This window comes from Cydia pomonella, chromosome 2 (genome assembly GCF_033807575.1).
Source record: "Cydia pomonella isolate Wapato2018A chromosome 2, ilCydPomo1, whole genome shotgun sequence".
Classification (NCBI taxonomy): Eukaryota; Metazoa; Arthropoda; class Insecta; order Lepidoptera; family Tortricidae; genus Cydia; species Cydia pomonella.
The window spans coordinates 32,112,997-32,138,525 of NC_084704.1; the positions used below are offsets into that span (position 1 = coordinate 32,112,997).

Below are 25,529 nucleotides of genomic sequence, written 5' to 3' on the forward strand. Positions count from 1 at the left end.
CCTGCACATAAGGCAAAAACAACTCAAGCCTGGTTTCGAAGGAACAAAATTGACTTTATTGCCTACGAAGACTGGCCGTCCTCCAGCCCGGACCTTAACCCCCTGGATTATGCCATATAGCAGGTTATTGAGGAGAAAGCCTGTGCTAAACCCCACACAAATCTTAACTCCCTCAAGCGGGCCATAGTTAAGACAGTGACGGAATTAGACATGACAATCGTGCGTGCCGCTATTGATGACTGGCCTCGTCGTTTGAGGGCCTGTGTCAAAGCCAGAGGAGGATTTTGTGTACTTCATTTTAATATAAACTTTATTAAACTTTCGTTGGTATATTTTATGTAGATAAAGATTATTGCAGTACCTAACAGAATTTAATAACCAACTAGGTAGAAAACAATGCAATACATAAACACATAAATTGGATATGATGTGATCCGTTGAATGAAATTGACAATAAATAAAATAAATAAATAATTTTCTATCTCTAGGCATTGTGTGAAACTTCTAGTTGTGTCAAAATATCGGGAAATCAATAATATAAACAAACATGGTAAATATCTCATTTCTTTTTATAATGGTTATAAATAGAAGGCCATGCAATTTTGTAACTCACTGTAATTTAATTAAATGTATCGTAAAAAAATGTTTTAATTCTACTGTAAAATAGTACCTACTTTTTTAAAGGCTGGGCAGTAAGGGATTGCTTTAATTTTAGAACAAAACAGCGTTTTTTTTTGAAAGAAATACCAGAAAATCTGACTTACAAATTTGGACTTTCTTAGGTTCATTCTACTTAGAATCTTCTCCACCCTAGCAGTAAAAAAAGATATCCTAAAATATCCATACCATTACGTCACATTTTAGTGTGAAAGAAATTTCAATGTAAAACTAAAACTATACAAATTTTCGGGTTTTTTTAGCACGAGGATTGATTATGCTAGTGATTCTGAGTTGGAAGAACCCAAAAATATCATGATGTGTGAGAATCAGATTTTTAATATTTTTATGGAAAACGCTCATATTTCTCATAAAATAATTTATTAATAATAGGTACTTGATAATACTGATAACAAAAAAAAATTTAATGAGTCTCGAACCCACATCCTCTTGCATGTATTTCCACGTACATACCGCAACGCTATTGAAGCCTACTCACGCTGTGCCAAATTGTCTACTACAAGGATCCCAGTAAGACTGTTTGAATGTGTGAGTGATACTTAGAAATAGAGTCAAGAAACATTCTGTCGACATTAAGGGGTAGTTTTTGTACAATGAAGTGTTCAATGTTTGTTGTAATAGTTCAATATTTATTTAAAGAGTGCGCTAAACATAATTTACCGTATAGAAATACCAAGACTACTCCACAAAAAAATTAAAACTCATAATTTGCAATTGTGGCGCCATCTAGTGAGGTTTAAGCTTTGGGTAACCTAGTCGAACCACCTTAACACTACTTTTCATTTCGAATACGAAGAAATTAAAATACATGTTAGGTGTATGTTAAAAAAATTAACAGGCCAGGCTAATGAATGCTGAAAAATATATAGAGAGAAATGTTTGCTATGAGAGTGGAGTATTTGACTTAGTAACTTTGGAATAGTTAGTCGCTTCCCTTAGCGGAAAAAAGTGCCTTTGATGAAACCAGCACCATAGATTTAGATATTTATTCTCATAATATAAAATTACACTATAAATTATGCTACACTAATCTACATGAATTTATAGTATGATCCTCATTAATTAATATTTACATAATATTATTTCGTACTCCCATCTTAAGGCCGGCAACGCACTTACAACCCCTCTGGTGTTGCAGGTGTCCATGGGCGGCGGTAATCGCTTACCATCAGGTGATCCGTCTGCTCGTTTGCCTCCTCTACCATAAAAAAAATGGATACAATTCAAAACATGTCCTAAAAATAATAATCAATGTCAAAACAAAGTACGCGAATAAAGTAACTAAGTACGAGCACCTATCTCCTAATGATCGTCATGTTCTAAACTACTAGGTACAAATTACTTAAAATAACAAAAAAAGATTAAAATTTTTAAAAAAATGTCGAGGTCATTTACTCATTTACGGAATAAAGTGGATTATCCAATAAAAGGACTCTTAGTTGACGTTCAAATGTTTCGTCAGATGTTTCCATACGTAATTCAGCGGGTAGACGCTCGTAATAAGTCGGGCCGATTACTCGCGGGTTTTTGCTTGAAAGTGCCAAGCGTCGCGGAACTGTTCTCAGTCTCCCCGTGGATCTAATTAATTTGCCCGTGACTTCCACGTTTAAATAGTGGTAAGTTTTTTCTTACGAACATAAGTACTTCGAATATGTATAGTATAGTAGTGCGTCATTATGCGACTTTTCTTAAATAATTCCTTACAAGGGTGCCTGGGTACCCGTAACCGTATCACAGTTTCTGGAGTATTATTAATACGCGATTTGCGTCCGTGGAATTGCCCCAAATAACCGTACCATATGACATCAAGGAGTGAAAATGCGAGAAATATACGGCCGCGGCCTTCAGGAACTTCCTAGATATCAGTTGTTGTAGTTTTTTTATAGCAAAAATGACACTACTCAACGTATTACATAGCCCATCAACATGGCACTTCCAATGCAGATTTGAGTCAAGTGTAAAACCTAGAAATTTAGTCTCGGTACATATTGGCGTTAGCCCGTCAGCAATACATACACACATATTTTAGTATGTTGTCAAGCATGTTAAGGCGCGGTGTATAGTAAAATGCGCCATGTTTAAATCGATATTTACAGGCTTGTACAAGGATTTCATCGATTATTTTCTAGTATGTATAACTTCAGTCTTTGAACTAGCCGTATGCTTGTCAGAAACACGATGGCTCATCTTTTTCTCGATAGATTTTTGCTTTGAAAATATGCTTAAAACTGTATTTATTTCGATATTTTAGAAGTACTATGATGAATATCAATATGAAATTTACTTCATTCAATAGCTTTTAAGTAACTTTAACATTTTGCTTGTCAGTTTATCGGTGCGTTAAATTTTTCATTCATAATTATGAATTCAACATTTTGTCTACTAAACGTTACCCTGCGCGGCAATACCGTCAGTACGCCAGTACGCCCGTGACCACTGTCAGCGTCGGACCTGTGCTAGTTTAGCGGACGTTACATAAAATGGATAATCACACTATAAATACACAAATATGTTATACACACAATGTTTTCATCACTCTTACGAAGAAAAAACTAATTTTTAAGCTAATTGATTCTTAAATACGGTGACATTTCAGACATCCATCCGTCATATTATCTTTTTTGACAAGTTTTACACACGCATCTGTCCGGCATAGAGCCACGATTAACCAAATGATGAAATGGTGCCTTGCACCCGAGTTAAACACTACTTTTCATTTTTAATACAAGGAAGGTAAAATACATGTACATTTTAAAAAACACTGCTAAGTATAAATTTCAGTAGTACTTATTTCGTGAGGGGTACCTACTTTTAATTATCAATTTAGGTAAAATAATATTTTAAATGGCTATTACAGTAATAATCAAATTGAATACCTATTTTTAAACATAAACAAATAAAATTAATCCGCTTGTTTCATTTATATAAGTCATTATATTGGAACAGCTTCATTTTTAACACATACAGGATGCAGGAGATATACTGGATTTAAATATGAGGGATTTAAATAGTGCTTAGTGAAAGGTACCATTTCACGTTTTTGTGGAAGTGCTCAAATGGCTGTAATAGTTTATGTTATAAGTGTTGAATTTGTTTGGTATTTCTGGTTTATTAATTTTCATATGGTATACACTTCAGACTTTATTTACAACATTTATCAACTATTTTATTTTGTAAGGTGAGCAGGAGTGATATTTACCCTTCAAATTCCATTCAAAAATTTTCAAGTACTCGGTTCGGAAGTTCGTATATATTTATACTTCTCGCCAATATTTTTATTTCACTGGTTAATTATTCTGTAAATTCAAGAATGTCACTAAATTCCATTTTTGATAATGTTAAACATAAAGTCCTTTGTAAAAGTTTGGTATAATACTTTTATACCATGCTATTTCTGTTTTGTATGAAATGAAAACTGGTGACATTTTATTTCTTTTTTCAAGTATAAATTTCGATGACACTCTGCCGTCAATTTCAGGTCTCAGCCAATTTTACCTTCTTCTTTAAAACCTTGGACCTTGTTATGTCTTTGTGATTTGCTTTTACTATTTTTCCTGCCAATACAAAATATAAGTGGAAAAATTGATCGAAAGTTTCGAAAAATATATTTTCTTCATTTTTGCATTAGGGTGCTTATGTGTAATATGTATATATTAAAATAGTTTATTTTGAAATGAATCACTAGTCAAGGCCTATAGTATATCCCTTCAAGTGGCAGAAGCCAAAACGTAAAAAGTAGTCTCGTGGCGGGCCCCGTCGGGTGTTCTGCGCGGATTTAGAGAATATTACAAATTCAACTATTTAAGCTTATCTATGTATAAAAGTATATATTGAAGCATATATCGTTAGAATAAGCACTAAATATGCTATTCGAATAGAACAATTAAATTATTGTCTTCTTCTTCTTGGTCCCTCAATGCTGAGGATCGTGACATCATGTCCTTCTGTTGAAGTTGTCCTTGTTGTTGTTAAATTATTGTAATGTTTATGCATTTCGCCACATGCACCTAACTAATCAAACCTAGCAACAGTGACAGTTTTCCAGTTTCCTTATTAAAAATGACTACCACCACAAAACAAAGTTATGATTGGAGGTAATTGTTAATTAATTTTCTACGTAGGGCTTAAAATTCAAAGGTTAAGTCATAAAAAGTGCCCGTGAGGAAACGGAATTTTTTTAACCACGTATTCCTGAGGTCATAAGAAGAATTTCATGTACAAGTTTAAGTCAATTCCGCAAAAAAAAATTGTTTATTTTTTTACTTTTTGTATGTTTTTAAACATATTAAGTTCATGTTCTTGGAAAATTTATGGATTAATATAAATTGGTACATTTTTTTTCGTAAAAATTAGTCTATTCAAATGGTACCTTGTGACTTTGATATCTTTCAAGAAGGTAGTCTAGACTAGGTCCCAAAGTGGCGACTGGCGACATAGCCATCAAAAAGGCGTTATTCACTAAAACACACTTTTTATTATTATGCTTATGTTTTCAGTTATCTCAATACCAGCAAAAACATGCTACCTTTTTACGTTCACTTCCACAAATTACTTAGCTTTGCTAGTATTCTTCCTTTTTTCACTACTTGCCCGAAATTGACTTCTATTGCATTTTTAAGGTCAACTAAGTTTTGAATAGGTATCTATATATGATTTAAAGCAGACAGTTGTAACTTTTGTCTGAATTAGTAAGTAATATTATTTCGACACAAAACGATTTGGTATCATTTTACTAGGTTCTCAATTTGCCGCGGTATACTCTAGTATTATATATAATTATCAAATTTTTAATTTCATTAAGTTTAAATCATAATCAATATAAATTTCCGGAAAAGATCCCAGAACTAACAAACCAGAATACGGATGGCGTCAGAATAAGGACGTAGGCTTGCTGCGAGCGCGGCGCGCGGGGCGCCCGCCTGCCTGCTTTACCACTTCGTCTGCTTCACTGTATCAAGATATGACTCTTCTCTTCTTCCTCGCGTTGTCCCGGCATTTTGCCACGGCTCATGGGAGCCTGGGGGTCCGCTTGACAACTATGCTTGCCATAGGTGCAACTATTTGTGACAATCCAAATCAAAAGGGACCTTATGGCGGTCGGCGCTTACGTCATTATTAACGGCGCGCCAATACTAATGTGGTCCTCCGCGACGTAAGCGCCGGCCGGTGGCCTGGCGGTGAGAGCGTGCGACTTGCAATCCGGAGGTTGCGGGTTCAAACCCCGGCTCGTATCAATAAGTTTTTCGAGACTTGTACGAAATATAATTTGATATTTACCAGTCGCTTTCCGGTGAAGGAAAACATCGTGAGGAAACCGGACTAATCCCAATAAGGCCTAGTTTACCCTCTGGATTGGAAAGTCAGAATGGCAGTCGCTTTCGTAAAAACTAGTGCCTATGCCAATACCTGGGATTAGTTGCCAAGCGGACCCCAGGCTCCCATGAACCGTGGCCAAAATACCGGGACAACGCGAGGAAGATAATGATGATGAATTCATATTGAATAAAATAATAAAGCTCCTGTGGCAAATTAAAGAGCCAGAATTTCCGAGTTGATATAATAGGCCATGAATAGGCCCCGTTTTTACCATATGAAAAGAAACTTGCAAACCACAAAAGAAAGCTGCTCGGTACCTATAAACTTAATGGTTTTTTCTTTCATTAAAAACGGCTTTCTCAAAGAAAACTACAAAACTACGTATAACAATGACTTACTAACAACAATCTAAACTGGAAATTGGTAGACTTTACACCTTTCCAATAACGTTTCAAATAGTTAACACTAAACGATGCTACAAATCGATTTTGGTGTTTACATGACTACACGTTCTTGGCAACGGCGAAATGTCAACCGCCCTCCAAACAAGCCCGGGCTCCAAATAAGCGGGACGTGTAAATAATACTATGGAAGACGATAAGGGGAAGGAGGACGCGGAGGATTGGAAGATTTACGAGGCCCTGTGCAGCAAAACACCAACAGAGGTAAGCGGAAAGTAAAGGTACCTATGGATATCTGAAAGGATATTGCATAACTGGATCTGGGCCTCTGGGGCCCAATTTTTGAATTTCGAGCGGTCGATTTCGTCACGAAAATCTGTGGAAAAGGGTGAATGCTATTTTTGAATACGAACGATAGAAATTGGGAATCCAGTGGTATAATTTTAAATGCCTTGTAGTGAAGATGGAGATAATATTAAAGGGACAACACGAAAACGATCGAAATTCAAAAATCGGCGCAGTAATTTTTGGAGTTTAGAATTTAGAATGTTCCATAGGTTTATTTAGTTTAAAACTTGATTACATTTTGTCGGTTTAAAAGGACATCGAGACTTTGAAGGACTTAGATACCTGGTGCAACGAACGGTACTCCACCTTTCTAGGGTGCGTCTCTCTCCGTCCGTCTGTCTGTCAGAATTGTCAGATTGTTAAATATATCGAGAACACAGACTGTGCTCGAGAACCACTTAAGCTATCGATTTGAATTTGGTACAAGCCAGGATGTAAACCCGCAACCTCCGGATTGAAATATAAAATATATATACATTATTTTTCACCACACCAACTGGTAAAGGCCCTCTTGTTTGTTCAGAAACTAATGAGAAAGTTGCATTTTATCCACATGCGGGGCAAAGAAATCAGTTGTTTTCTTAAAGTTAGCTAGTAGAATAGTCTATAAAATGATGATTTTGAGTTTTTTTTAATACGTTCATTTGGATTTGATTTAATTTGATGTTCTTTTTGTAATTTCATAGTAGTTTCCTTGTGTTGATGTGGTGAAAAATTTTGTGTTGTACTCAGAGGTAAAGTATGTTTAACCCTCTCGTGCCTTAAAATCCTCGCAACGCTCAGGATTCCAGTTCTAGAACCACTCGCTACGCTCGCTCTATTTTAGAATCTTTCGCTTCCTTGGGTATCAATATCAGCACGAGCGGTTAAACAATAACTTTGCGCCCTTGTAAAACAAACAACAATTGTGTAACAAGAGAGCAAAGTTAGTTTTTTCTGCAAGTGCTAATTTTGAGTCCCGAGGATAGAAGGGAAACATTCAACAATAAAATCTCGCTACACTCGTGATTCTAATTTAGAATTTTGAACGTACCGAGGAACTGTTAAGGCAGGAACTGGAAAAAACTATGAGGTAAAGAAAAACATACACACCCATTACCCATGCACCCATTTACCCACACACTCATTCGCTCATTTAACCAAACACCCATTCACCCAACCCCCCATATACATACCAATTCCAATTGGTATTAATTACACTACGCACTTTGAAATGTTTTCTGTCAATCAGTGAGCAAAATCGAATTGTGCTTACTATTTTTAAGCATCAAAGCAATCTGGCCTTGTTCGATCGAGCTGAGATAGGTGAAGAAAAAAATTAAAGTCGATTTAGATCAAAAATTATTATCTCTGAAAAACCAACACACTTAGTACATTTAACACATCCACTGCCAGCGACCCACTTGGCGGTTTCCCTGTCCGCTCTTCGCTACGGTCTTACCCCGTGTTATCGGCTACGCTCGTAGCGTGTAGCTCGCGCTGGCAGTAAATATGTTAGGTTGCGCAAATTAGTGACCCGATTTGCTGATAGATGACGCTGTACACCCAGATGCTCATTTTCTACTTCGCGCTGCTAAGATTTTAATTTTTTTTCATGACCTCTGTCCGCAGTCTTCAAACTAATAAAAGACCGATTTTAGGGTTCTGTACCAAAAAGGATCCTCCATGGTGCGACTACATCTGAACGTCGGAGAATTCCAGAAACTACGCACAATGATGTCACATTAGAGTTCATTTTCGAAATTACCCGACATTCGGAAGTATTCCTTATTACCTAAACACACCTAACATAAGAACATTTATCTAATTGGTTTAATAATTTATCGAATGCATGGTATAGCTAATAGGTACAATATAGCTACTTTGTGTCGTGGTGATCGATGTCACATGAAAACTGTGACATTTTTGCACATTTTTGAGATTAATTGTCAATATAGCAAAATATAAATTTTGGCATAAAAAATAGTTCATCTCTATCTGGTAGGAGTGGTAGGACTGTTTAAAGTTATAAAACTTATAAACCATAGAATATTTTGGACCATTTTGTGGAAGTGCAATCTTGGAGCATTATAATCATCAATGTATTTGCAAGATTTGAGAGGTCGCATCTTGCAAGATCTCAGTATTTTGCGAGATCCCGCAAATCTAACATTGCAATGAATCATTTATTTAAAAAGAAAACTACGAAATAAAACTATGTAACCGGATTATGTCACGTATAATAAATTAAATGTAATTTAATAACCAGCCTTAAAATTCATAGTTTTTATTTCATTATTCTTGTATCATTATTGTTGATGTTGTTGTTGTGTTGTTAGTTGTCAAGCGGACCCCAGGCTCCCAAGAGCCGTGGCAAAATGCTGGGACAACACGAGGAAAAAGAAGATTCTTGTATGTGGGTAGTTTTGCAAATTGTAATTTTGACAGAGGTTAATATATATTAATCCGATCTTGCAAATCTTGAGAGATCGCGCACGATTTAGCGAGTAAAATATGGACGAGATCTCGGAATACCCTTTGTGCGTCTATTAAGTTCCTTAATCGAAGCTTAATTATAGCTTTAATGCTATTAATACCTAACTCATTACGTGCATAATGATAAAAAGCCACGGCACTAATTGAAGTAATCCATCACATGTTCAAACGGTACCTGTCAGGTAATCGGTACCAGCTACGTTACTCGTATCGGCATTTCTTCTTTAAAGGCTGCGCTTTTTGCTAAATCAATTATGATCGTACTTTTACTACGATGCAAAGTAGCGTGCTCAAAACCGTACCATGCAGCGATTTCTCTGAAACTATAGATACCTACAGTTCGTAGCTATAAAAATAGCTTAACGGAATTCGTTTTTCCCTTTTATAAGGTTGTCGATAGCGGAGCTGCTTAAATATGTACCTGCATAGAACCCTCATGTCACGGTCTTTATCTGATAAATCATGTCAACAAAGTCATAATTTGTTTGGGTGGGCTTTCCTTTTCATGGTAATGAGAATATCGTGCCTTTCGCGAGCTTGAAATAGCAATACGGGTCACGCAAACTTTTTAACATGAAGTACAGCTTAGTAGTTGTCTTCTGCTCGCTTGGATAGGACTGTCTGACAATAAATACTCGCCATGGCATTTTGTAAGTTATGACTGTAATTATAGTGCCACTGTTAGCCTATTGAAGCCGCACCTTCGATGAATTATTTATCGTGTACTTGTACAGATGGACGCGGACGTGGGGAATGACGTCGTCACCGCCTTGAGGAGCGATCTCGCGGGGCTGCAGTATAAGCGAGATAAATTGTTGTCTGAAGTGAGTATGCGATACCTATAGGTACCTACAACCCGGGCTAAAAGTATGAAAACGAAAAACCTGGCCTGGCACTAGTTCGAAAGGATAAGTACGTGTTGCCACTAAAAAAGCTTTTTCTTCGACCTGAAAGTCGGTAAAGTAGAATAAGAATTAGCATTCGAACAATGCAATCGTTTTTAAGTATTAGTTATTGTAGGTAGATGTGTAATTAGTTCACATTGGGCTTGTTTGCACAGCATATGTACCACATTGAGGTTTAGTCTTTCACATTAGATATTCGACACAAAATCAAATCCGATGCCCTCACCTAACATCCGATATTTATTTTATACATCACTCAGACTAGGTACCTAGTCCAAGCTAACAGAGCGTCGATATGATCTTTGGTCGTTGACATATCAGTTTTCACTTCCATATAGGACATTACATAATATTAGTTTTTTACTGCACCGAAGTCTGCTTCAGCATTGGCAGATAGTGATTGGATTCTAAATTCTTACTAGGCATTCGAAACGTTTCAGCTTATTTAAGTTTAAAATAACACATATTTATTATGTAAAGCAGAGGCGCTTTCCATATAGATTTTTGTACATTGACCTGCCTGTTGCTATCTCTATTGCACACGCATAATTATATTGCTGTCCCGCCCATGATGCCGGTTGTCAATGTCACTGGGCGAGCTTCACAGCTGTATAACTATGCGCGTGCAATAGAGATAACAACAAGCGGGTCAATATACGAAATTCTATATGGAAAGCATCTCTTCTTTACCTATTCATTTCTGCATTCTAATCATGTTTCAGGTCAGCGATTTAAAGAACCAAATGCTTTCTCGTGATCAAAGAATTTTAGAGCAGCAGGTGGAAATCGACCACCTGCGCGAACAAAATGCCAGACAAAATGCGGTCATATCATCTCTTAGGAAGAAAATACAGGACCTCGAAGAAATACAGCGCAACCTGCAAGCTGCTCAAGGGAGGAGCGACATGACAGTACAGACTTTACAGAGGGATAACCGCTACTACGATGACAAAATAAAAGACTTAGAAAGAAGCTTCGCACTCTTGAATTAGAGTGTCACAACGAAGAGCAACAGAAGGAAAATGCACGCTGCCAGTTTCACGACTTAGTGCGTCGCTTATCTGCGGCGTTGGACGCTGAATTCTGCGACACTACCCACACCCATTCCCCCGAAAGCCTTATAATCAAAGCGGCGGAGTTGGTGCAAGAAATAACAAGGCTTAAAAACAAATGCATGAACACTACGGAGAACTTGTCGAGTGTTGAGCAGGACTTTAGGAGTTGCCGGGATGCGCTGGAGAGAGCTAACGCGGATAAAGACATGCTGCAACGACAGGTAATGTACCTAAATTATTTTTTACTAAGCAGGGTTGTCTGCTAACGGGCTGATGAAATTCTGTGTGACATTATTTAAGAGAGATACGAGACTGCTGCATCAACCCAATTCGAACAATCCTTATAAGTTGTCACAGCGATACGATACCGATCTGTCAGTGTCAAAAGTGAAATTTCTTCAACCAAAAACGTCAGATCACACCTTATAAGCATTGTTCGAATTGGGCCGTTACTGGGATACCGTCCGAATATTGTGAAAGTATATAGCAGTCAGTACATTTAGCATCCAGCTTCCAGCCCTATTGACACTGTGAATTGTGTTTTTTCTATTTTACTGGATTTTTTCTGTTATTAAATTTAATGAGTCGATCCATAACTTTCCTCATCATCTAAGGTCTGGAAAAATCTTTAAGTACTAAGTATATAGAAAAGACATACCTACTTCTTAAGCACTGATAGCCCGTTGTGTAACCAGTAACGGTGTATACCGCATTAAATCGTTCAACATTTTTTCTACTAACCAGATGCCTGCTTACCAAAACTGAATTGTAAAACTACCAGGTGACATCTCAGCTGCTAGAGCTGGAGCGACTACGGCAGGAGAAGGAGTCTCTATCCGTACAAACAAGAGTCCTGGACCGCGAGCTGCATGAGGCGCGCGAGAAACTGTCCCACTGCTCCAAGAATCTATGCGTCGTCACCGACAACGTCAACCAGAATGAGTCCATGATTGTACAGCTGAAAGGTGGGTTGTTATTAAAATGGCAGGTGACGTCTCGGCTGCTAAATCTGGAGCGACTACGGCAGGAGAAGGAGTCTCTGTCCGTACAAACATGAGTCCTGGACCGCGAGTTGTACGAGGTGCGCGAGAAGCTGTCTCACTGCTCCAAAAACCTGAGCGTCGTGACCGACAACGTCAACCAGAATGAGTCCATGATTGTGCAGCTGAAAGGTGGGTTGTTATTAAAGTGGCAGGTGACGTCTCAGCTGCTAGAGCTGAAGCGTATCCTCCAGCAAATATTAAATTGGTTTTAACATGGTTTTTCAATATCTTTAACGACTGTTAAACATGGTGGGACAAAATACGCCTCGAAACTTTCTTCAAGAATTAACCATAACACATTTGATTTGGTCTTACCACGATTATTATAAACTTGTGTAATTACGGTCGCAGAATTTGAAGGTTTGTCACTTTTGAACCTTAATGCCATTACATATACTTATAGAATCGAAAAGTGACAATCAAATTCCGTGACTGTACTTAAGTCCTTTAATTAAGCCATTTATATGTCTTATTTCGTGTTAAGCAATTTATAGTCGTATATGAAAATTTGTTTCTTTATATATTTTCAGAGGACCTCCGCCATCGCGACGAAAAATACCAAAGATTGCAAACGGAATTCCGTAACACAATGGAATCAATCGCGATTCTCCTGAGCCTACCGACACGATTCGTCGAGGCACACGAGAGCACTATCAAGGACAGGATTAGGGAGATACTGAGCGATAACAAGGATAAAACAGTGGTATGTTAACACACTTTACTCGTTGGTAGATTTTATCTCGCAGAAGGTTAAGCAGGGCCGGATTTAGGGGAGGGCAACCGGGGCTACTGCCCCGGGCCTCCACAAAAGAGGGGCCCCCAAAATAGAGAATTCGGTACATTTACCATTAAATTTGGGGCCAGGGGGCCTCCACTCCTTTATTGCCCGAGGCCTCCAGACCTCTAAATCCGACATTGAGGTTAAGGAATGGTAAAGTTATCCTTTCAGGGAACATTATCATAATTACAGCTGTTGGAATTATAACTTTGTGTCAAATAATTAACAAGATTTCAAAAAGACTTTCCGCTGCGGGAGTTTGCCACTCAAATGCATCCTTTGATTTGGCTATGATGTAAGAATCTAGATCAACAGTTAATTGTTAATTATGTATGCTACTTACATGTTTTTTTATTGAGTATCAATATTAATACACATAATTGTGATGATAAACCCGATTAAGTTTAGTATTAACAAGCAAATCGCGTGAGGACTGTGAGGAGTTAGCGTTTGGTATAAGGAACATATAAATTGGATAGTGGGTGGATTAACTATTTATTTATTTATTTAAAATTTAAAAAAATTATATTGTTACGTACCTATCTATAGTAGTAGAGTTAGGAGAAGTAGTAAAATATAAACAAATCGTGCCTCATATTCGATAGCTGATGTAGAAGTCGCAGTAGGGCCCCGTCGCAATTGGGACTCTAGTTTTCGCTGTTATAGTTGGCGCTGGCGGTCCGCTTGGCAACTAATCCCAAGAATTGGTATAGGCACGAAAGCGACTGCCATCTGACCTTCCAAAGCAGATGGTAAACTAGGCCTTAGGCTTAGAGATTAGTCCGGATTCCTCACGATGTTTTCCTTCACCGAAAAGCGACTGGTAAAAATCAAATGATATTTCGTACACAAGTTCCGAAGAACTCTTTGGTACGAGCCGGGCTCTGAACCCGCGACCTCCGGATCGCTACGCTCTTCCCGCTAGGCCATCAGCGTTTCGAATAGACCGCGAGCCAGGAACAGATTTCCATGACCAATCGCCTCCCGGGCGAAAACTCTTATAGTGGTTAATGGCTATGTATGATGAACCCTTGTGGACGTCAGCTGCCGCTCCGTTGGTGGGTTGAGGAATGGCAGCTACCGAAATTGAAGCTGTATAGCAACATACATACATATGATTCGAGTATTCGACTGTCAAAATCAGTGCTATGATTGTTAGACTTTACTTCTCATCTACAATCAGTGACTCGTCGCTAATAACTAACCTAACCCCTATTTATAAAAATTTGCAAGCACTTAGAAATCTGTGTTAATTTTTGACTGTGTTAACTTTTCAACAAACAGAAATGTCAAAATCACGGATAGGGACAAACGATTTGGAACGGTTTATGAATAACGCCATAAACCTGTAGGTACGAAGTATATATGTACGATACGAAATTTTAATTATATTATGGCTTTGAGTATCTTCTCAATATACCGGTAATCTATCCGGGATTAGCTCAATTGACAGTGTTAAATACTTACCTAATGTAACTCATAAATATATGTATATCTATATACGTTTCTTCACTTTACAAGGGGGCAAAGTTGTTGTTTAACCGCTCGTGCTAATATTAATACCCGAGCAAGCGAAAGATTCCAAAATTGGACCACAAGCATAGCGAATAGCTCGAGAAGTTGAATCTTGAGCGTTGCGAGGGTTTCAAGGCACGAGGGTTATACAAACTTTGCCTCCGAGTGAAACACACAATTTTTCACCACACCGCCGCGAGGAAAATAATAACTATGAAATACCAAAAAATTCAAACCAAATCAAATCAACATTTAAAAGTTATTTATACCAGCTAACATAAGAAAACAACTCAAAATCTCATCTGATTACTTTGCCACATGTGGATAAAATGCAACTTTCTCATTAGTTTTTGAACAATCAAGAGGGCCTTTACCAGTTGGTGTGATGAAAAAACTTTTCTTTTGCAATTTTTTTTTGCAAAAATCCAAATTCAAGCGATTTTTAACATCTTATTGTAGCAAATCGACGCGCTACGCGAGAAGCTGGGCATGGAGTCGCAGCAGCTCAGCCGCGCGGCGCACGCGCACGACCAGGCCTCGACCCGCGTGCGGATACTAGAGGACGAGCGCAACATACTCGAGGGCAAGGTACCTACTTCGTGAATCGGAAAACATATTTTATTATATTACTGTAGTAAAAGGGACCTTATCTTATGATTGGGTGATTTTTGGGTCGTGATCCCGAAGATTTCCCGTGGGACCGATATGAAAATAATTTACCTTTTTCTTCTACTTTGGGCCTTCAAGGTGTGTAGATTTATTTTCGTAATTTTGTAGTTAGTCCTATGAGGAAATTTGTTTTGTATGACCATCTTAATACATTTTTGACATTCAAGATCAGGATCTCAAAATCACCTAAGTATTGTGGATCACCAAAAACCGGACAAGTGCGAGTCGGACTCGCCCACCGAGGGTTCCGTACTTTTTAGTATTTGTTGTTATAGCAGCAACAGAAATACATCATCTGTGAAAATGTCAACTATCTAACTATCAAGGTTCATCAGATACAGCCTGGTGACAGACGGACAGACAGACGGACGGACAGCGGAGTCTTAGTAATAGGGTCCCGTTTTACCCTTTGGGTATGGAACCCTAAAAATGGCTGTATTTATTTCTTCAGCCCTTTTCCAGGCACGATTTATCGACCACATACGAGCCAAAAGAATTTCAACTTTAGTATTCCGATTTAAGGTTCAAATTCATTTCACTTTCGGGAAATGTCACTTGTCTTCAAATGTATCATCAAATCTGGATAATTCGAATATATTTGGATTTTTTGGGAAAACCTTGTAGATTGATGTGGCCTGAAAAAGGGTTCAAACCATACCTAACGTACATTATTTTGACGACCGGTCTGGCCTAGTGACCCTGCCTATGAAGCTGATGGTCCCGGGTTCAAATCCTGGTAAGAGCATATATTAGTGTGATGAACACGGATATTTGTTTCCGAGTCATGGGTGTTTTCTATATATTTAAGTATTTATAATTATATATTATATATATCGTTGTCTAGGTACCTACAACACAAGCCTAATTGAGCTTACTGTGGGACTTAGTCAATTTGTGTAATAATGTCCTATAATATTTATTTATTTATGTACAATAAATAAGTATACATTATATTTTATAGTAATACCTACGGGCGCTCTGTCCGTAGCCGCCTTTCGCCACATACGAGTTTTCGTATGTTCTCGGCTCCGCTTGTAGCGCGTAGCACGCGTCGGCACCGAATGTGTTAAAGATATAATATGTATTTCATAGGTGCACAAACTAGAGGCTGAACTGGCGGCGCTCGAGCTCACCAGGGACAACTTACGCAAGGATAAAGCTAATGTAAGCATCTCATTTGGAATAATCAAAGATATTCAAATTTAATCCTGATATCACAAAGTCGCGTTCCACCGAAATCTAAAGTTTACCTGCATACCTTCTTATACAATGTGTTTGTGCACGTATAGTGGAGCCGGTAACCACGTATAGTACGATGAATTTTATCGACAAATCACCCCCCATACCTATGTTTTTTCTCAACCATTTTAAAAATGCAGCCCTTCAAAGTTTTATGGCGCCAAACACAACTGCACTTGGTTAATGTATCATTATCTGTCCATTTACCTATCGCACATTTAAAAAATAATAATCATTCGATAGCATATGAATTAAAGCATACATTTCAACCATATATGTCACAGAGAATTTTCCACAATTACTCAAGAATTAACAACAAAGATAAAAATTGTCTTCAATATTTTACTTTTTTTTCACATTTTACCTTTTTTTTCAAAAACGAGGTCGTTGACCTGTACCATTTTTATTGTTAAATGATAGTACAGGATATCAGCTAAAAGATGACCTCAAAATGATAGCCTTCTTTAAAACTTTTCACAAGTTACACGAGTCCAAACAAGACCTTCTCTAATGAGCATCTGCTTAGTTCTAAAGAATAATTGCCCGCCGCCCGAATTATCATTTAGAACAGGGGTTCCCAATCTTTTTCAACATGCGGCGCAGTTACAAGTTTAGTATTTTGCAACGGCGCCCTTGTAAATTTAAAATCACGGTCGAAAAAGAGTGACACGACGTTATATTATTTACCGATGCGAGCGCTCAAATAGGTACCCGCGAATATTTGTGGTTTCGGATAATGATAGAACTCACGGCGCCCCTCTTTACTTTCTACGGCGCACCAGGGCGCCGCGGCGCACACTTTGGGAACCCCTGATTTAGAACTAAAGCAACTTTGTTCGACGCACATTACAGTACCCCTAGTGTAAATATTTTCGACAGCGAAACGTGACGTACGCGTTTGCGTTAAGTGTCATTTTGTATGAGATTTTTGACTTTCCAAAACGTCCCGCTTGGCGCGCTGTTCAAAAACCCATACAAAATGAGACTTAACGCAAACGCGTACGTCACGTTTCGCTATCGACTAAATTTACACTAGGGGTACAGATCTTGTTTGGACTCGTGTAACTTGTGAAATGTTTTAACTAGGGCTATTATTTCGATGTCAACTTTTAGCTGACTTCCTGTGCTATCATTTAACAATAAAAAAAGTAGAGGTCAACGACCTTGTTTTCGAAAAAAAGGATGAAATGTAAAAACAAAATCTGCGCCATCGTGTATGACGCGAACTATACGAGTGGTTACTTTGTGCACTCACACGGAAATCAAGGCGTTATTTTTTTTATAATAGCTTATTGTTACAGTTTGTAGCATTCCTCGAGCGGCTGAGCAGGACGATGAATATGGACGAGCTGACCCAGGACATCGGTATCGAGTTGCACACGGACTCCATCATGCACCGCGCCGAGCAGCTGGCGAGGCTGGAGAGCGATAAGATTGTCGACAAGGTTAGTACTTATGTGTCCAACAAACTAAGGTTACTTTTTTAATAACAAAATTTCCGAGAGATAGACATATTATAGTATTTATGCAACTGTTGTACTAGAAGGGTTAAAAAAGGCGAGTGGCGTGGGTTACATGGGGTGGTTACGTGGGATTTCGTTAGGTTGGTGTCCAGCTTACCATATAATACGATACTGCGACTGCCTAGTCGCAAACGGGGTCACTCACGTATTTTAAGCCGAAGGTTGATGGACATGTTTCGCTCCATAAGCACTCAGTCGGAGTTTCGGAGCTTCGGCAGGAGCACACGGATGATGTATTTCTGTTGCCGCTATAACAACAAATACTAAAAAGTACGGAACCCTCGGTGGGCGAGTCCGACTCGCACTTGTCGGGTTTTTTTTTATTCAAGCGTGTTTATGTAAAGGTTTCTAATATTATTTTTTTTCTAAACTGAATAGTTTGCCCGAGAGACACTTCCAAAGTGGTAAAATGTGTTTAGCCACCCCCCCCCCCCTAAAAACTAAAAAAAAATATATATGATGTATATTACCATACAAACTTTCACCGAAAATTGGTTTGAACGAGATCTAGTAAGTAGTTTTTTTTTAATACGTCATAAATGGTACTGGCCCTTCATGGGCGAGTCCGACTCGCACTTGGCCGCGTTTTAGCAGAAACCTACAGCGATATTATGTAAAGGGCAGGTACGAGGACAGGAGCATCACTCGGGGCCCATTTCTCGAAGGTATTAGTCTAATATTATTAGTGATTTTGAGGTAGTAGAGGCGGGTTTGCAATGCCAATAACTCTTTTTAGGGTTCCGTACCCAAAGGGTCAAACGGGACGGGATTACTGAGACTTCGCTGTCCGTCCGTCCGTCCGTCCGTGAACCGTGATAGCTAGACAGTTGAAATTTTCACAGATGACGTATTTCTGTTGCCGCTATAACAACAAATACTAAAAACAGAATAAAATAAATATTTAAGGGGGGCTCCCATACACCAAACTTATTTTTTTTGCCGTATTTATAAATAATGGTACGGAACCCTTCGTGCGCGAGTCCGACTCACACTTGCCCGGTTTTTTTTAACGCGTCGGTATGGAGATTATGTTTGATAGTTACTACCTATATTAATGATATGTACAAAAATTTTACTTTAGTGAGATCATTTTCAACTTATAGCCGTGATTGCGGTTTCGTGATCGATTGGACTTTTGACTCATGTCTAAATTGCTTAAGTCCTCAAAATATATACATTAATTTCATACATATTCCGTTCTGACGTATGAGTTAGACAAATTCTGTTACCATTTTGTGATATTTAAACACTTGCACAGGGACCGTTACTTGTATTCTAACTACCTTCCGGTAAGAAAGAGTAACCGGAAAAAATTAAGAAAGGAGCAAAATTCATATTACGAGTAAATTCTGTAATATATTACTGATTTTTTTCGTGGTGTTCAATTCGATTCGACCAACTTATAGAAGATGACTTGGCTACTGACCGACTGGATGTGGTTGTACATAATATGGTGGTATTTTTGTGAAAGTTCTAAAGGTGCGTCTACATCTGCCGAACGCGCCGTGAATAAGTCAGTTTGTGAATTAAGAAAAATTAAATTAATTATTATTCGCCAGATCCAGACACACCTTTACATGACAGTTCTCTAAAGTAACAAATGATATTTTGTGTAGCTGCTATATTACGGATACTATGGCACGCTGCCTCGCCTACGCAGGGAGCGTTCTTTCCATGACTTGCCTTACCTTAAAGAAGTAAGAGACATTCCAACAAGGCATGCTACACTCGGCATCTTAATTATTTATCAATAATACTGACCGCTAATTAGAACCGAATTGGCACTTAATGACTTGATTTTTTATCTATTATCAATTGATCACGCACAGTATGCAGACAGCACGGTGTAAAACCGTAGTAATTAGCTATCTTTGGACTGCACTGCATTATTATTTCTCTGTTAGTCACGAAAAACGCTCCACCGCAAAAGTTTTTTTCGTGAGCGAGACCGAGGCACAAACCAAAGGCTACGAAAAAAACGCTCCTAGCGATATCGCCTGACTATAATGGTTACGTTACGCCTCGGCCACGAAATGCACGCTCCGAACGTGTAGACCCAGGTTCGACGCTGACGACCACTATTTTATATTGCTTAAAACAAATGCATGGCGGTCGGCGTCAGCGTCGAGCGTACACTTTCGGAGCGTGCGTTCCGCGTGTCACTCGGGTTCGTTGTCGTTTCAACTTCGCTCTGATCGGTTTTTTCATAATCGAGACATAGGAGTGTCTCTAATACAATCGTGGATCGATGTATCTATTGATTAAAGTGGTCGTCAATTTTGCTTGGTCGATGATTTGACGTTGATCGATCCATCGATTGGCTATCGATCGATTTAAGTGATAACACTGCTACATATTTAACTCATTTAAGTAGTCTGACATTGAAATCATCATTCATCCATTTATTTAAGTATTATTTCATTCTATCAATACTTACCAATATGCAAGTTTACCACATTTATTCCGTAGGTAGAAATTAAAGTCTGATGTGGCGTAACAGTCCAAATCTAGCTAATGCGATGGCGCGAAATCGGAAGCAAACAGGCGTGCGCACTCGAGGTGCATTCGCTAGATCTGGATGCACCTGTCGTACAACGCCACCTAAGTTGCATGCTTTTTACAGACGGCCGTGGTGTACCAACTGCAAAGACGGATAAGGATCCTTAGGGAACAAATCCAAAGGAAAGACTTACACCTGGACCTGTTACGGCGAAAACTAAGTGTACAGGTAAAGTTGTAAATGGTACACTTACCAGTTTAAAATATCTGTTATATTAATTAACAATTTACAATGAAAGTAAACAAATCATTGTCAAAAACTGTAACAAATGGGACAGCTTTAGTATGTTTTTGACAGTGATTTGTTTATGTTAGCGCTAAACTATGCGGTACAGCTACAGTAGTTCTTAGGGTAGTTCAGTTAGCGCGTATTTGCAGGAGTATTTTATGCCAGTGCCAGTCTGACCGATTACCAGTCGAGAAATGAAAACAAAATCGTGTTAACACCCATGGAAGCGTAGTATCAACTTGAAATAAGTTGTTGCCTAAAATTTAACTTTTGGTACAAGATTTTTTTCGCTAACTGTACTTTTCTTTCCACAGGCAACTAATACTCGTCGAGACAATTCTAACAACCCCAAACACAATTAATGGACGTTGTTTTATCATAGAGTTCCCATGACCACCTCCTGTCTCCATTATCAGATGAGCTCCATGTCATCATAAAATTGCATTGTCATCGATTTACGCAATATGATAGATAGATAGATAGAATACTCTTTATTGGCACACCTCAGTAAAAATATGCAATATGTATGCAAAATTTCAGCTCAATCGGAAATCGGGACGTGGGTGAAAAGCTTCCAAGATTTGACCAACACTAACATACATACATACATACATACATACTAACAGGGCAAGATAAATAAAAGCTTGTAAAAATAAAAATGATTTGACTACCGGTCGTCTTACATTTCCGCTTCAACTCGTCACGATTTCAAGCGAAGTCTCTCTATCAATGTTCAACGAGGGAAAACAAACCTCGTTCGCGTAGTTTATTTGTTTAAATGACCCGCGCGCAGCCTTGCCTCCGGGCATAACTGTACAGTGTATACTTCCCGTCTCATATTTGTATAGATAGCTACCTGTTATACAATTATGCATTACTCAAATGACTATATGATTATAGCTACTAATTTAATTATACCAGAATATTTGGATAGGCTTCTAATTATTAAAACATGCACGCTTAAAACATAATTGAGATCGTGATACCGAGTTCTTAATTGCTAGATTATTTACCTATTTTTCCTCAGTTTACCTATCGGTTTGAGAAAATATCACAGTGATGTATTGATACAATTTCACATAGATACTAGTACTACACATTGTTATTTTTCAGTCTTTTAATAGACACATTTGGCTCATGTAATTTCTATTTGTATCGCTCAAAGCGATTTCGTTACATTACCTGCATCTATCAATGTGAGGTACCTACATTATTATATGAGCGTCCTGCTCAAGTTTGTTTTACTTCTCAAGTCAAGTGCTCGCTTGTACTGCCTTATAATCTCAAAAATAAAACCAAAGGGATTCGCGAAAAACCGACATCCGAGTGGAGCACGGAGGACATGCGGCGCTCGTCGCGAGCGGCTCGGCACATTGCACTGATTATCGCGATTTACGCGATAAATTATACTGAAATCAGCCCCACCTATATGACCCTAACAGGAGGAGTCATCGCGCGTGCGCGCCGTGCTGCAAGCCGAGCGCGACGAAGCGACAGCGCGAAGCAAGAAGCTCGCGCGACAGTGTGACAAGCTAGCTGCGCAACTCGGCGATGCCCGCGCGCAACTTCGCGATCTGCACGCGCAAGTCGCTGACGCGGCAGAGTATAAGGTAAGTGGAGTAAACTGGCACGTCTAAGTACATGGTAAGCGGAGTCAGCTCAGACGCACTGGGACAGTATAGCTGCGCAGCTGCCACCCGCCCAGCTGCGCGACGCGAGACTGACGCGGCCGAGCAGGTACATACCTAGGTACAATGTAAAAGAAATAAACTCGCGCAGCAGTATGGTGAGCTGTGAGAGCTCGATGTATAAGCATACGGCAATCTCCTGAGGAGCGCGATCGCTGGTGTTGAGGATTTGAAGCTCATAATACGTGGACAAACTCATGGATGGTAATGAGAATTAAAACTCCTAATACATTCTGGAAATCTGGATGGAAAAGATCATAACAGCAGCCGCAGGTGCGATTGTTAAAACTGTGGAACTACACATTTGAATGGGATTTTCCCAGGATTTACCATCTTTGTTTTGACTGTCATCAAAATATGTATGTATGCAGGTATGTATAACTATAAACTATTATACCGAACATAAAACATGCATATGGCACAGGATAGGCAGTACAAACAAAGGCGAAATATTTTAAGCAATTTTAAATGACCAATAAAACAGCCTAGCATTTACATTGTAACTATCGACTAACGAGGAATGAGAATCAAAGTAAATAGTATTTTTAACTTTAACTTATTCATTTATCAACCCGATTTGCATGATTAAATGTAAGAGCAAGGTTGAATGAATTTATACATCAACATCACTTGCCATGATCTCATTCATCGGTCTTGTCTTGATTTATGTATTCGATTAGACCAGAAGGTATGTGTATCATCATAATACGCCGAGTTGAATTACTGATCTAGATTGCCAAGAATTTCCAACTAAATAAGTACAAGGCAGTAAATTGTTGCTCTTTCGATACCTAATATCTAGGAACTATGAAGTCACAATAAATCATTGTATATTGGACATGTAATTATATTATGTATCTACCTTTAGTTGTTCTATATTCTGAAAACTTGGAATTTTCTGATCAACGACAACTTTTATGAATAGGTAGACAATTGTGTTGTGTAGGCGATAATAATGAAGAGACTCAAGATTACTTATATGAACCAGTAGATTACACATTTACGTATTAAACGTTTGTATAAACTGCAATTTAAACTGTTCACGACACGATACGATCGATATTCTGCTAGAAGTAGGTAAATCACCTGCTATCGGATTCATACCTATAGATAATATAACTTACTTAAAAGGGTTTGGAAAATGTTCGATACTTAAACAAGTTTGTATTGGCCACAGATAACGTCGTTGGAGAGGGCGCGCAAGATCGAAGAGCTGCAGAAAAAGCTGGACGAGGCCGAGCTGCTCCGGGCGCGATACAACCGCAAAGTCAACGTGCTCAAAGACCAAGTAGGACAATGAGCGTTCAAAAATCCTTTATAAATTTAGATTTGCACGAAGGCAAACATGTGTCTTAAATCTGAGCGATCGTACTTACTGCTGGATATATCTATAAATATACTTAAGGAAAAATCTCGATAGTGAGATGAACGTCAATGAATTGCTGAACACGTTCTTAATTTTTTTGTAGTTAAAGTATCCGTCACTAAAAACAGCCTTTTTAGTGACGGATAGTCTATCCCCCTTATTCATAAAACTTAGTAATATATATCTCTATTGATTTTTTTACATCTCCAACTAAACTGGTTATAATTATTGCGAATACCGAAGCTGTACCAATCAAATCATAATACCTACCAGCGGAAAGCAGCAACTCCAGAATTCGACGACATAAGTAACTGATTTATTGTATTACTACTACTTAGATCATTTTTAACCAGTACCGAGGTAGTGAAACAATGCTTAGATAATTTATATTTACTTTTGGATTTGTTTTCCATACAGTTTGTGTCATTGTATGTGAAAATTGAATGAGCAGGTCCGGAACACTGGAGAGACCTACGAGCAAGAACGGACCACATCGGAGCACCAGATCAATATGTTACGCGATGACCTGGCCCGCACCAAAGAAGCGCTTGCTGAAAGTCACAGGAGAGAGGCGCAGCTCACCAGCTTTAGGTACCCTACTTTTCAAATTGATTTTTAAATAAAGAATTAAGAATAGACAAAAGAGGAGCCTATAGTGTAATTTAATTAACATTTATATGATTTTTTTTGTTGCTTCAGGAACTCAATAGCGAAACTCCTAGGCATCCTGGTGCCATCATCGGTGTCCGACTTCGAGATGGTCTCACGGCTTCAGAAGCTGATCGACGCGCATCACGACTTCACCGTGGTGTCACGTCGGTACGACGACCCGACGCTGCTGCGGGCGTCGTCGCGCTCGCCGCCGCCGTCGCGCTGTCGCACTCGGACCCCCGACAGGTACTTTGAGATGATTCTCCAGCTGATTGACGTGCACCACTCGGATCCTTGACAGGTACAACTTCAAGAGGGATGGCTTTGACAATCGACACAGCGGCGCTCGCCGTTGCGCGACGCGCTATTGGTGTCGAACTCCTGATATATACCTTATTCCTGTAGCTATGTTATCGACTAGCGCTGCAATTTACCTCTCTTCTGTCGTCGGCATCAACTACCTAGACGTAAATGGACTTCTCTGGGAGAGGAAGATTCCACCTTAGATGAAGCCATCTTTGTAGGCTAGCTCGTGAAATTCAATCATACTAGGAACATCGCAAATAACCTTACCATCCGACACATAATAAACACTGTTCCCTATTGTTTGTTTTCAGATCGCTCCGCTACGATGACTCAGGGTACGCGGACCCGGCATTTGATTTAGAGGACGACCTGTACAAGGCTCGTGCTGCCTTGTGACCCTCGCGCTCCCGTCGCCGTGCTCGCTTCTAAGTCTGGAGACTCTTTAGTACTAATTTGCCGACGGTGTGTGTCAAAGATGACGGATGGTACGCGCACCGGCATATGACTTGGAAGACGAGTTGTACAAGGTACGTGTTGCCTTGTAACTCTCTCGGTTCTAAGCCTGCAAAAGTACAAGTTTCGTCAGTCAGGATTCATTATCCCAGTTGGCGAGTCAGAAGGGTCACAGTTCATAAATATACACGGTTCCCGAATTTGAAGTAAATAACGGTCTGTTCGCCCTGTTCAAGGCGCGCGCTAGTTCGTGGCTCTCATGCAACCGTCCTCGCGCTCGCTTGTAAGCCCAAAGCCTCCTGGACCTGTTAATGCAATGTAATATGTCTTGA

General features: G+C 39.0%; 1 protein-coding gene across 1 annotated transcript; it reads left to right on the forward strand.

Annotated features, from left to right (window-relative positions):
- The first annotated feature begins 5,699 nt into the window (after positions 1-5,699).
- LOC133515372 (coiled-coil domain-containing protein 170) lies at positions 5,700-25,189 on the forward strand. The gene is given in 16 exon segments (XM_061847899.1): positions 5,700-6,659; positions 9,953-10,042; positions 10,846-11,083; positions 11,086-11,399; positions 11,960-12,143; positions 12,752-12,924; positions 14,974-15,102; positions 16,276-16,347; positions 17,724-17,867; positions 19,562-19,642; positions 20,569-20,673; positions 22,176-22,343; positions 23,599-23,709; positions 24,239-24,378; positions 24,487-24,684; positions 25,056-25,189. Coding segments are annotated over 16 exon segments (2,310 nt in total). The 5' UTR covers positions 5,700-6,581; the 3' UTR covers positions 25,141-25,189.
- The last annotated feature ends 340 nt before the right edge of the window (positions 25,190-25,529 follow it).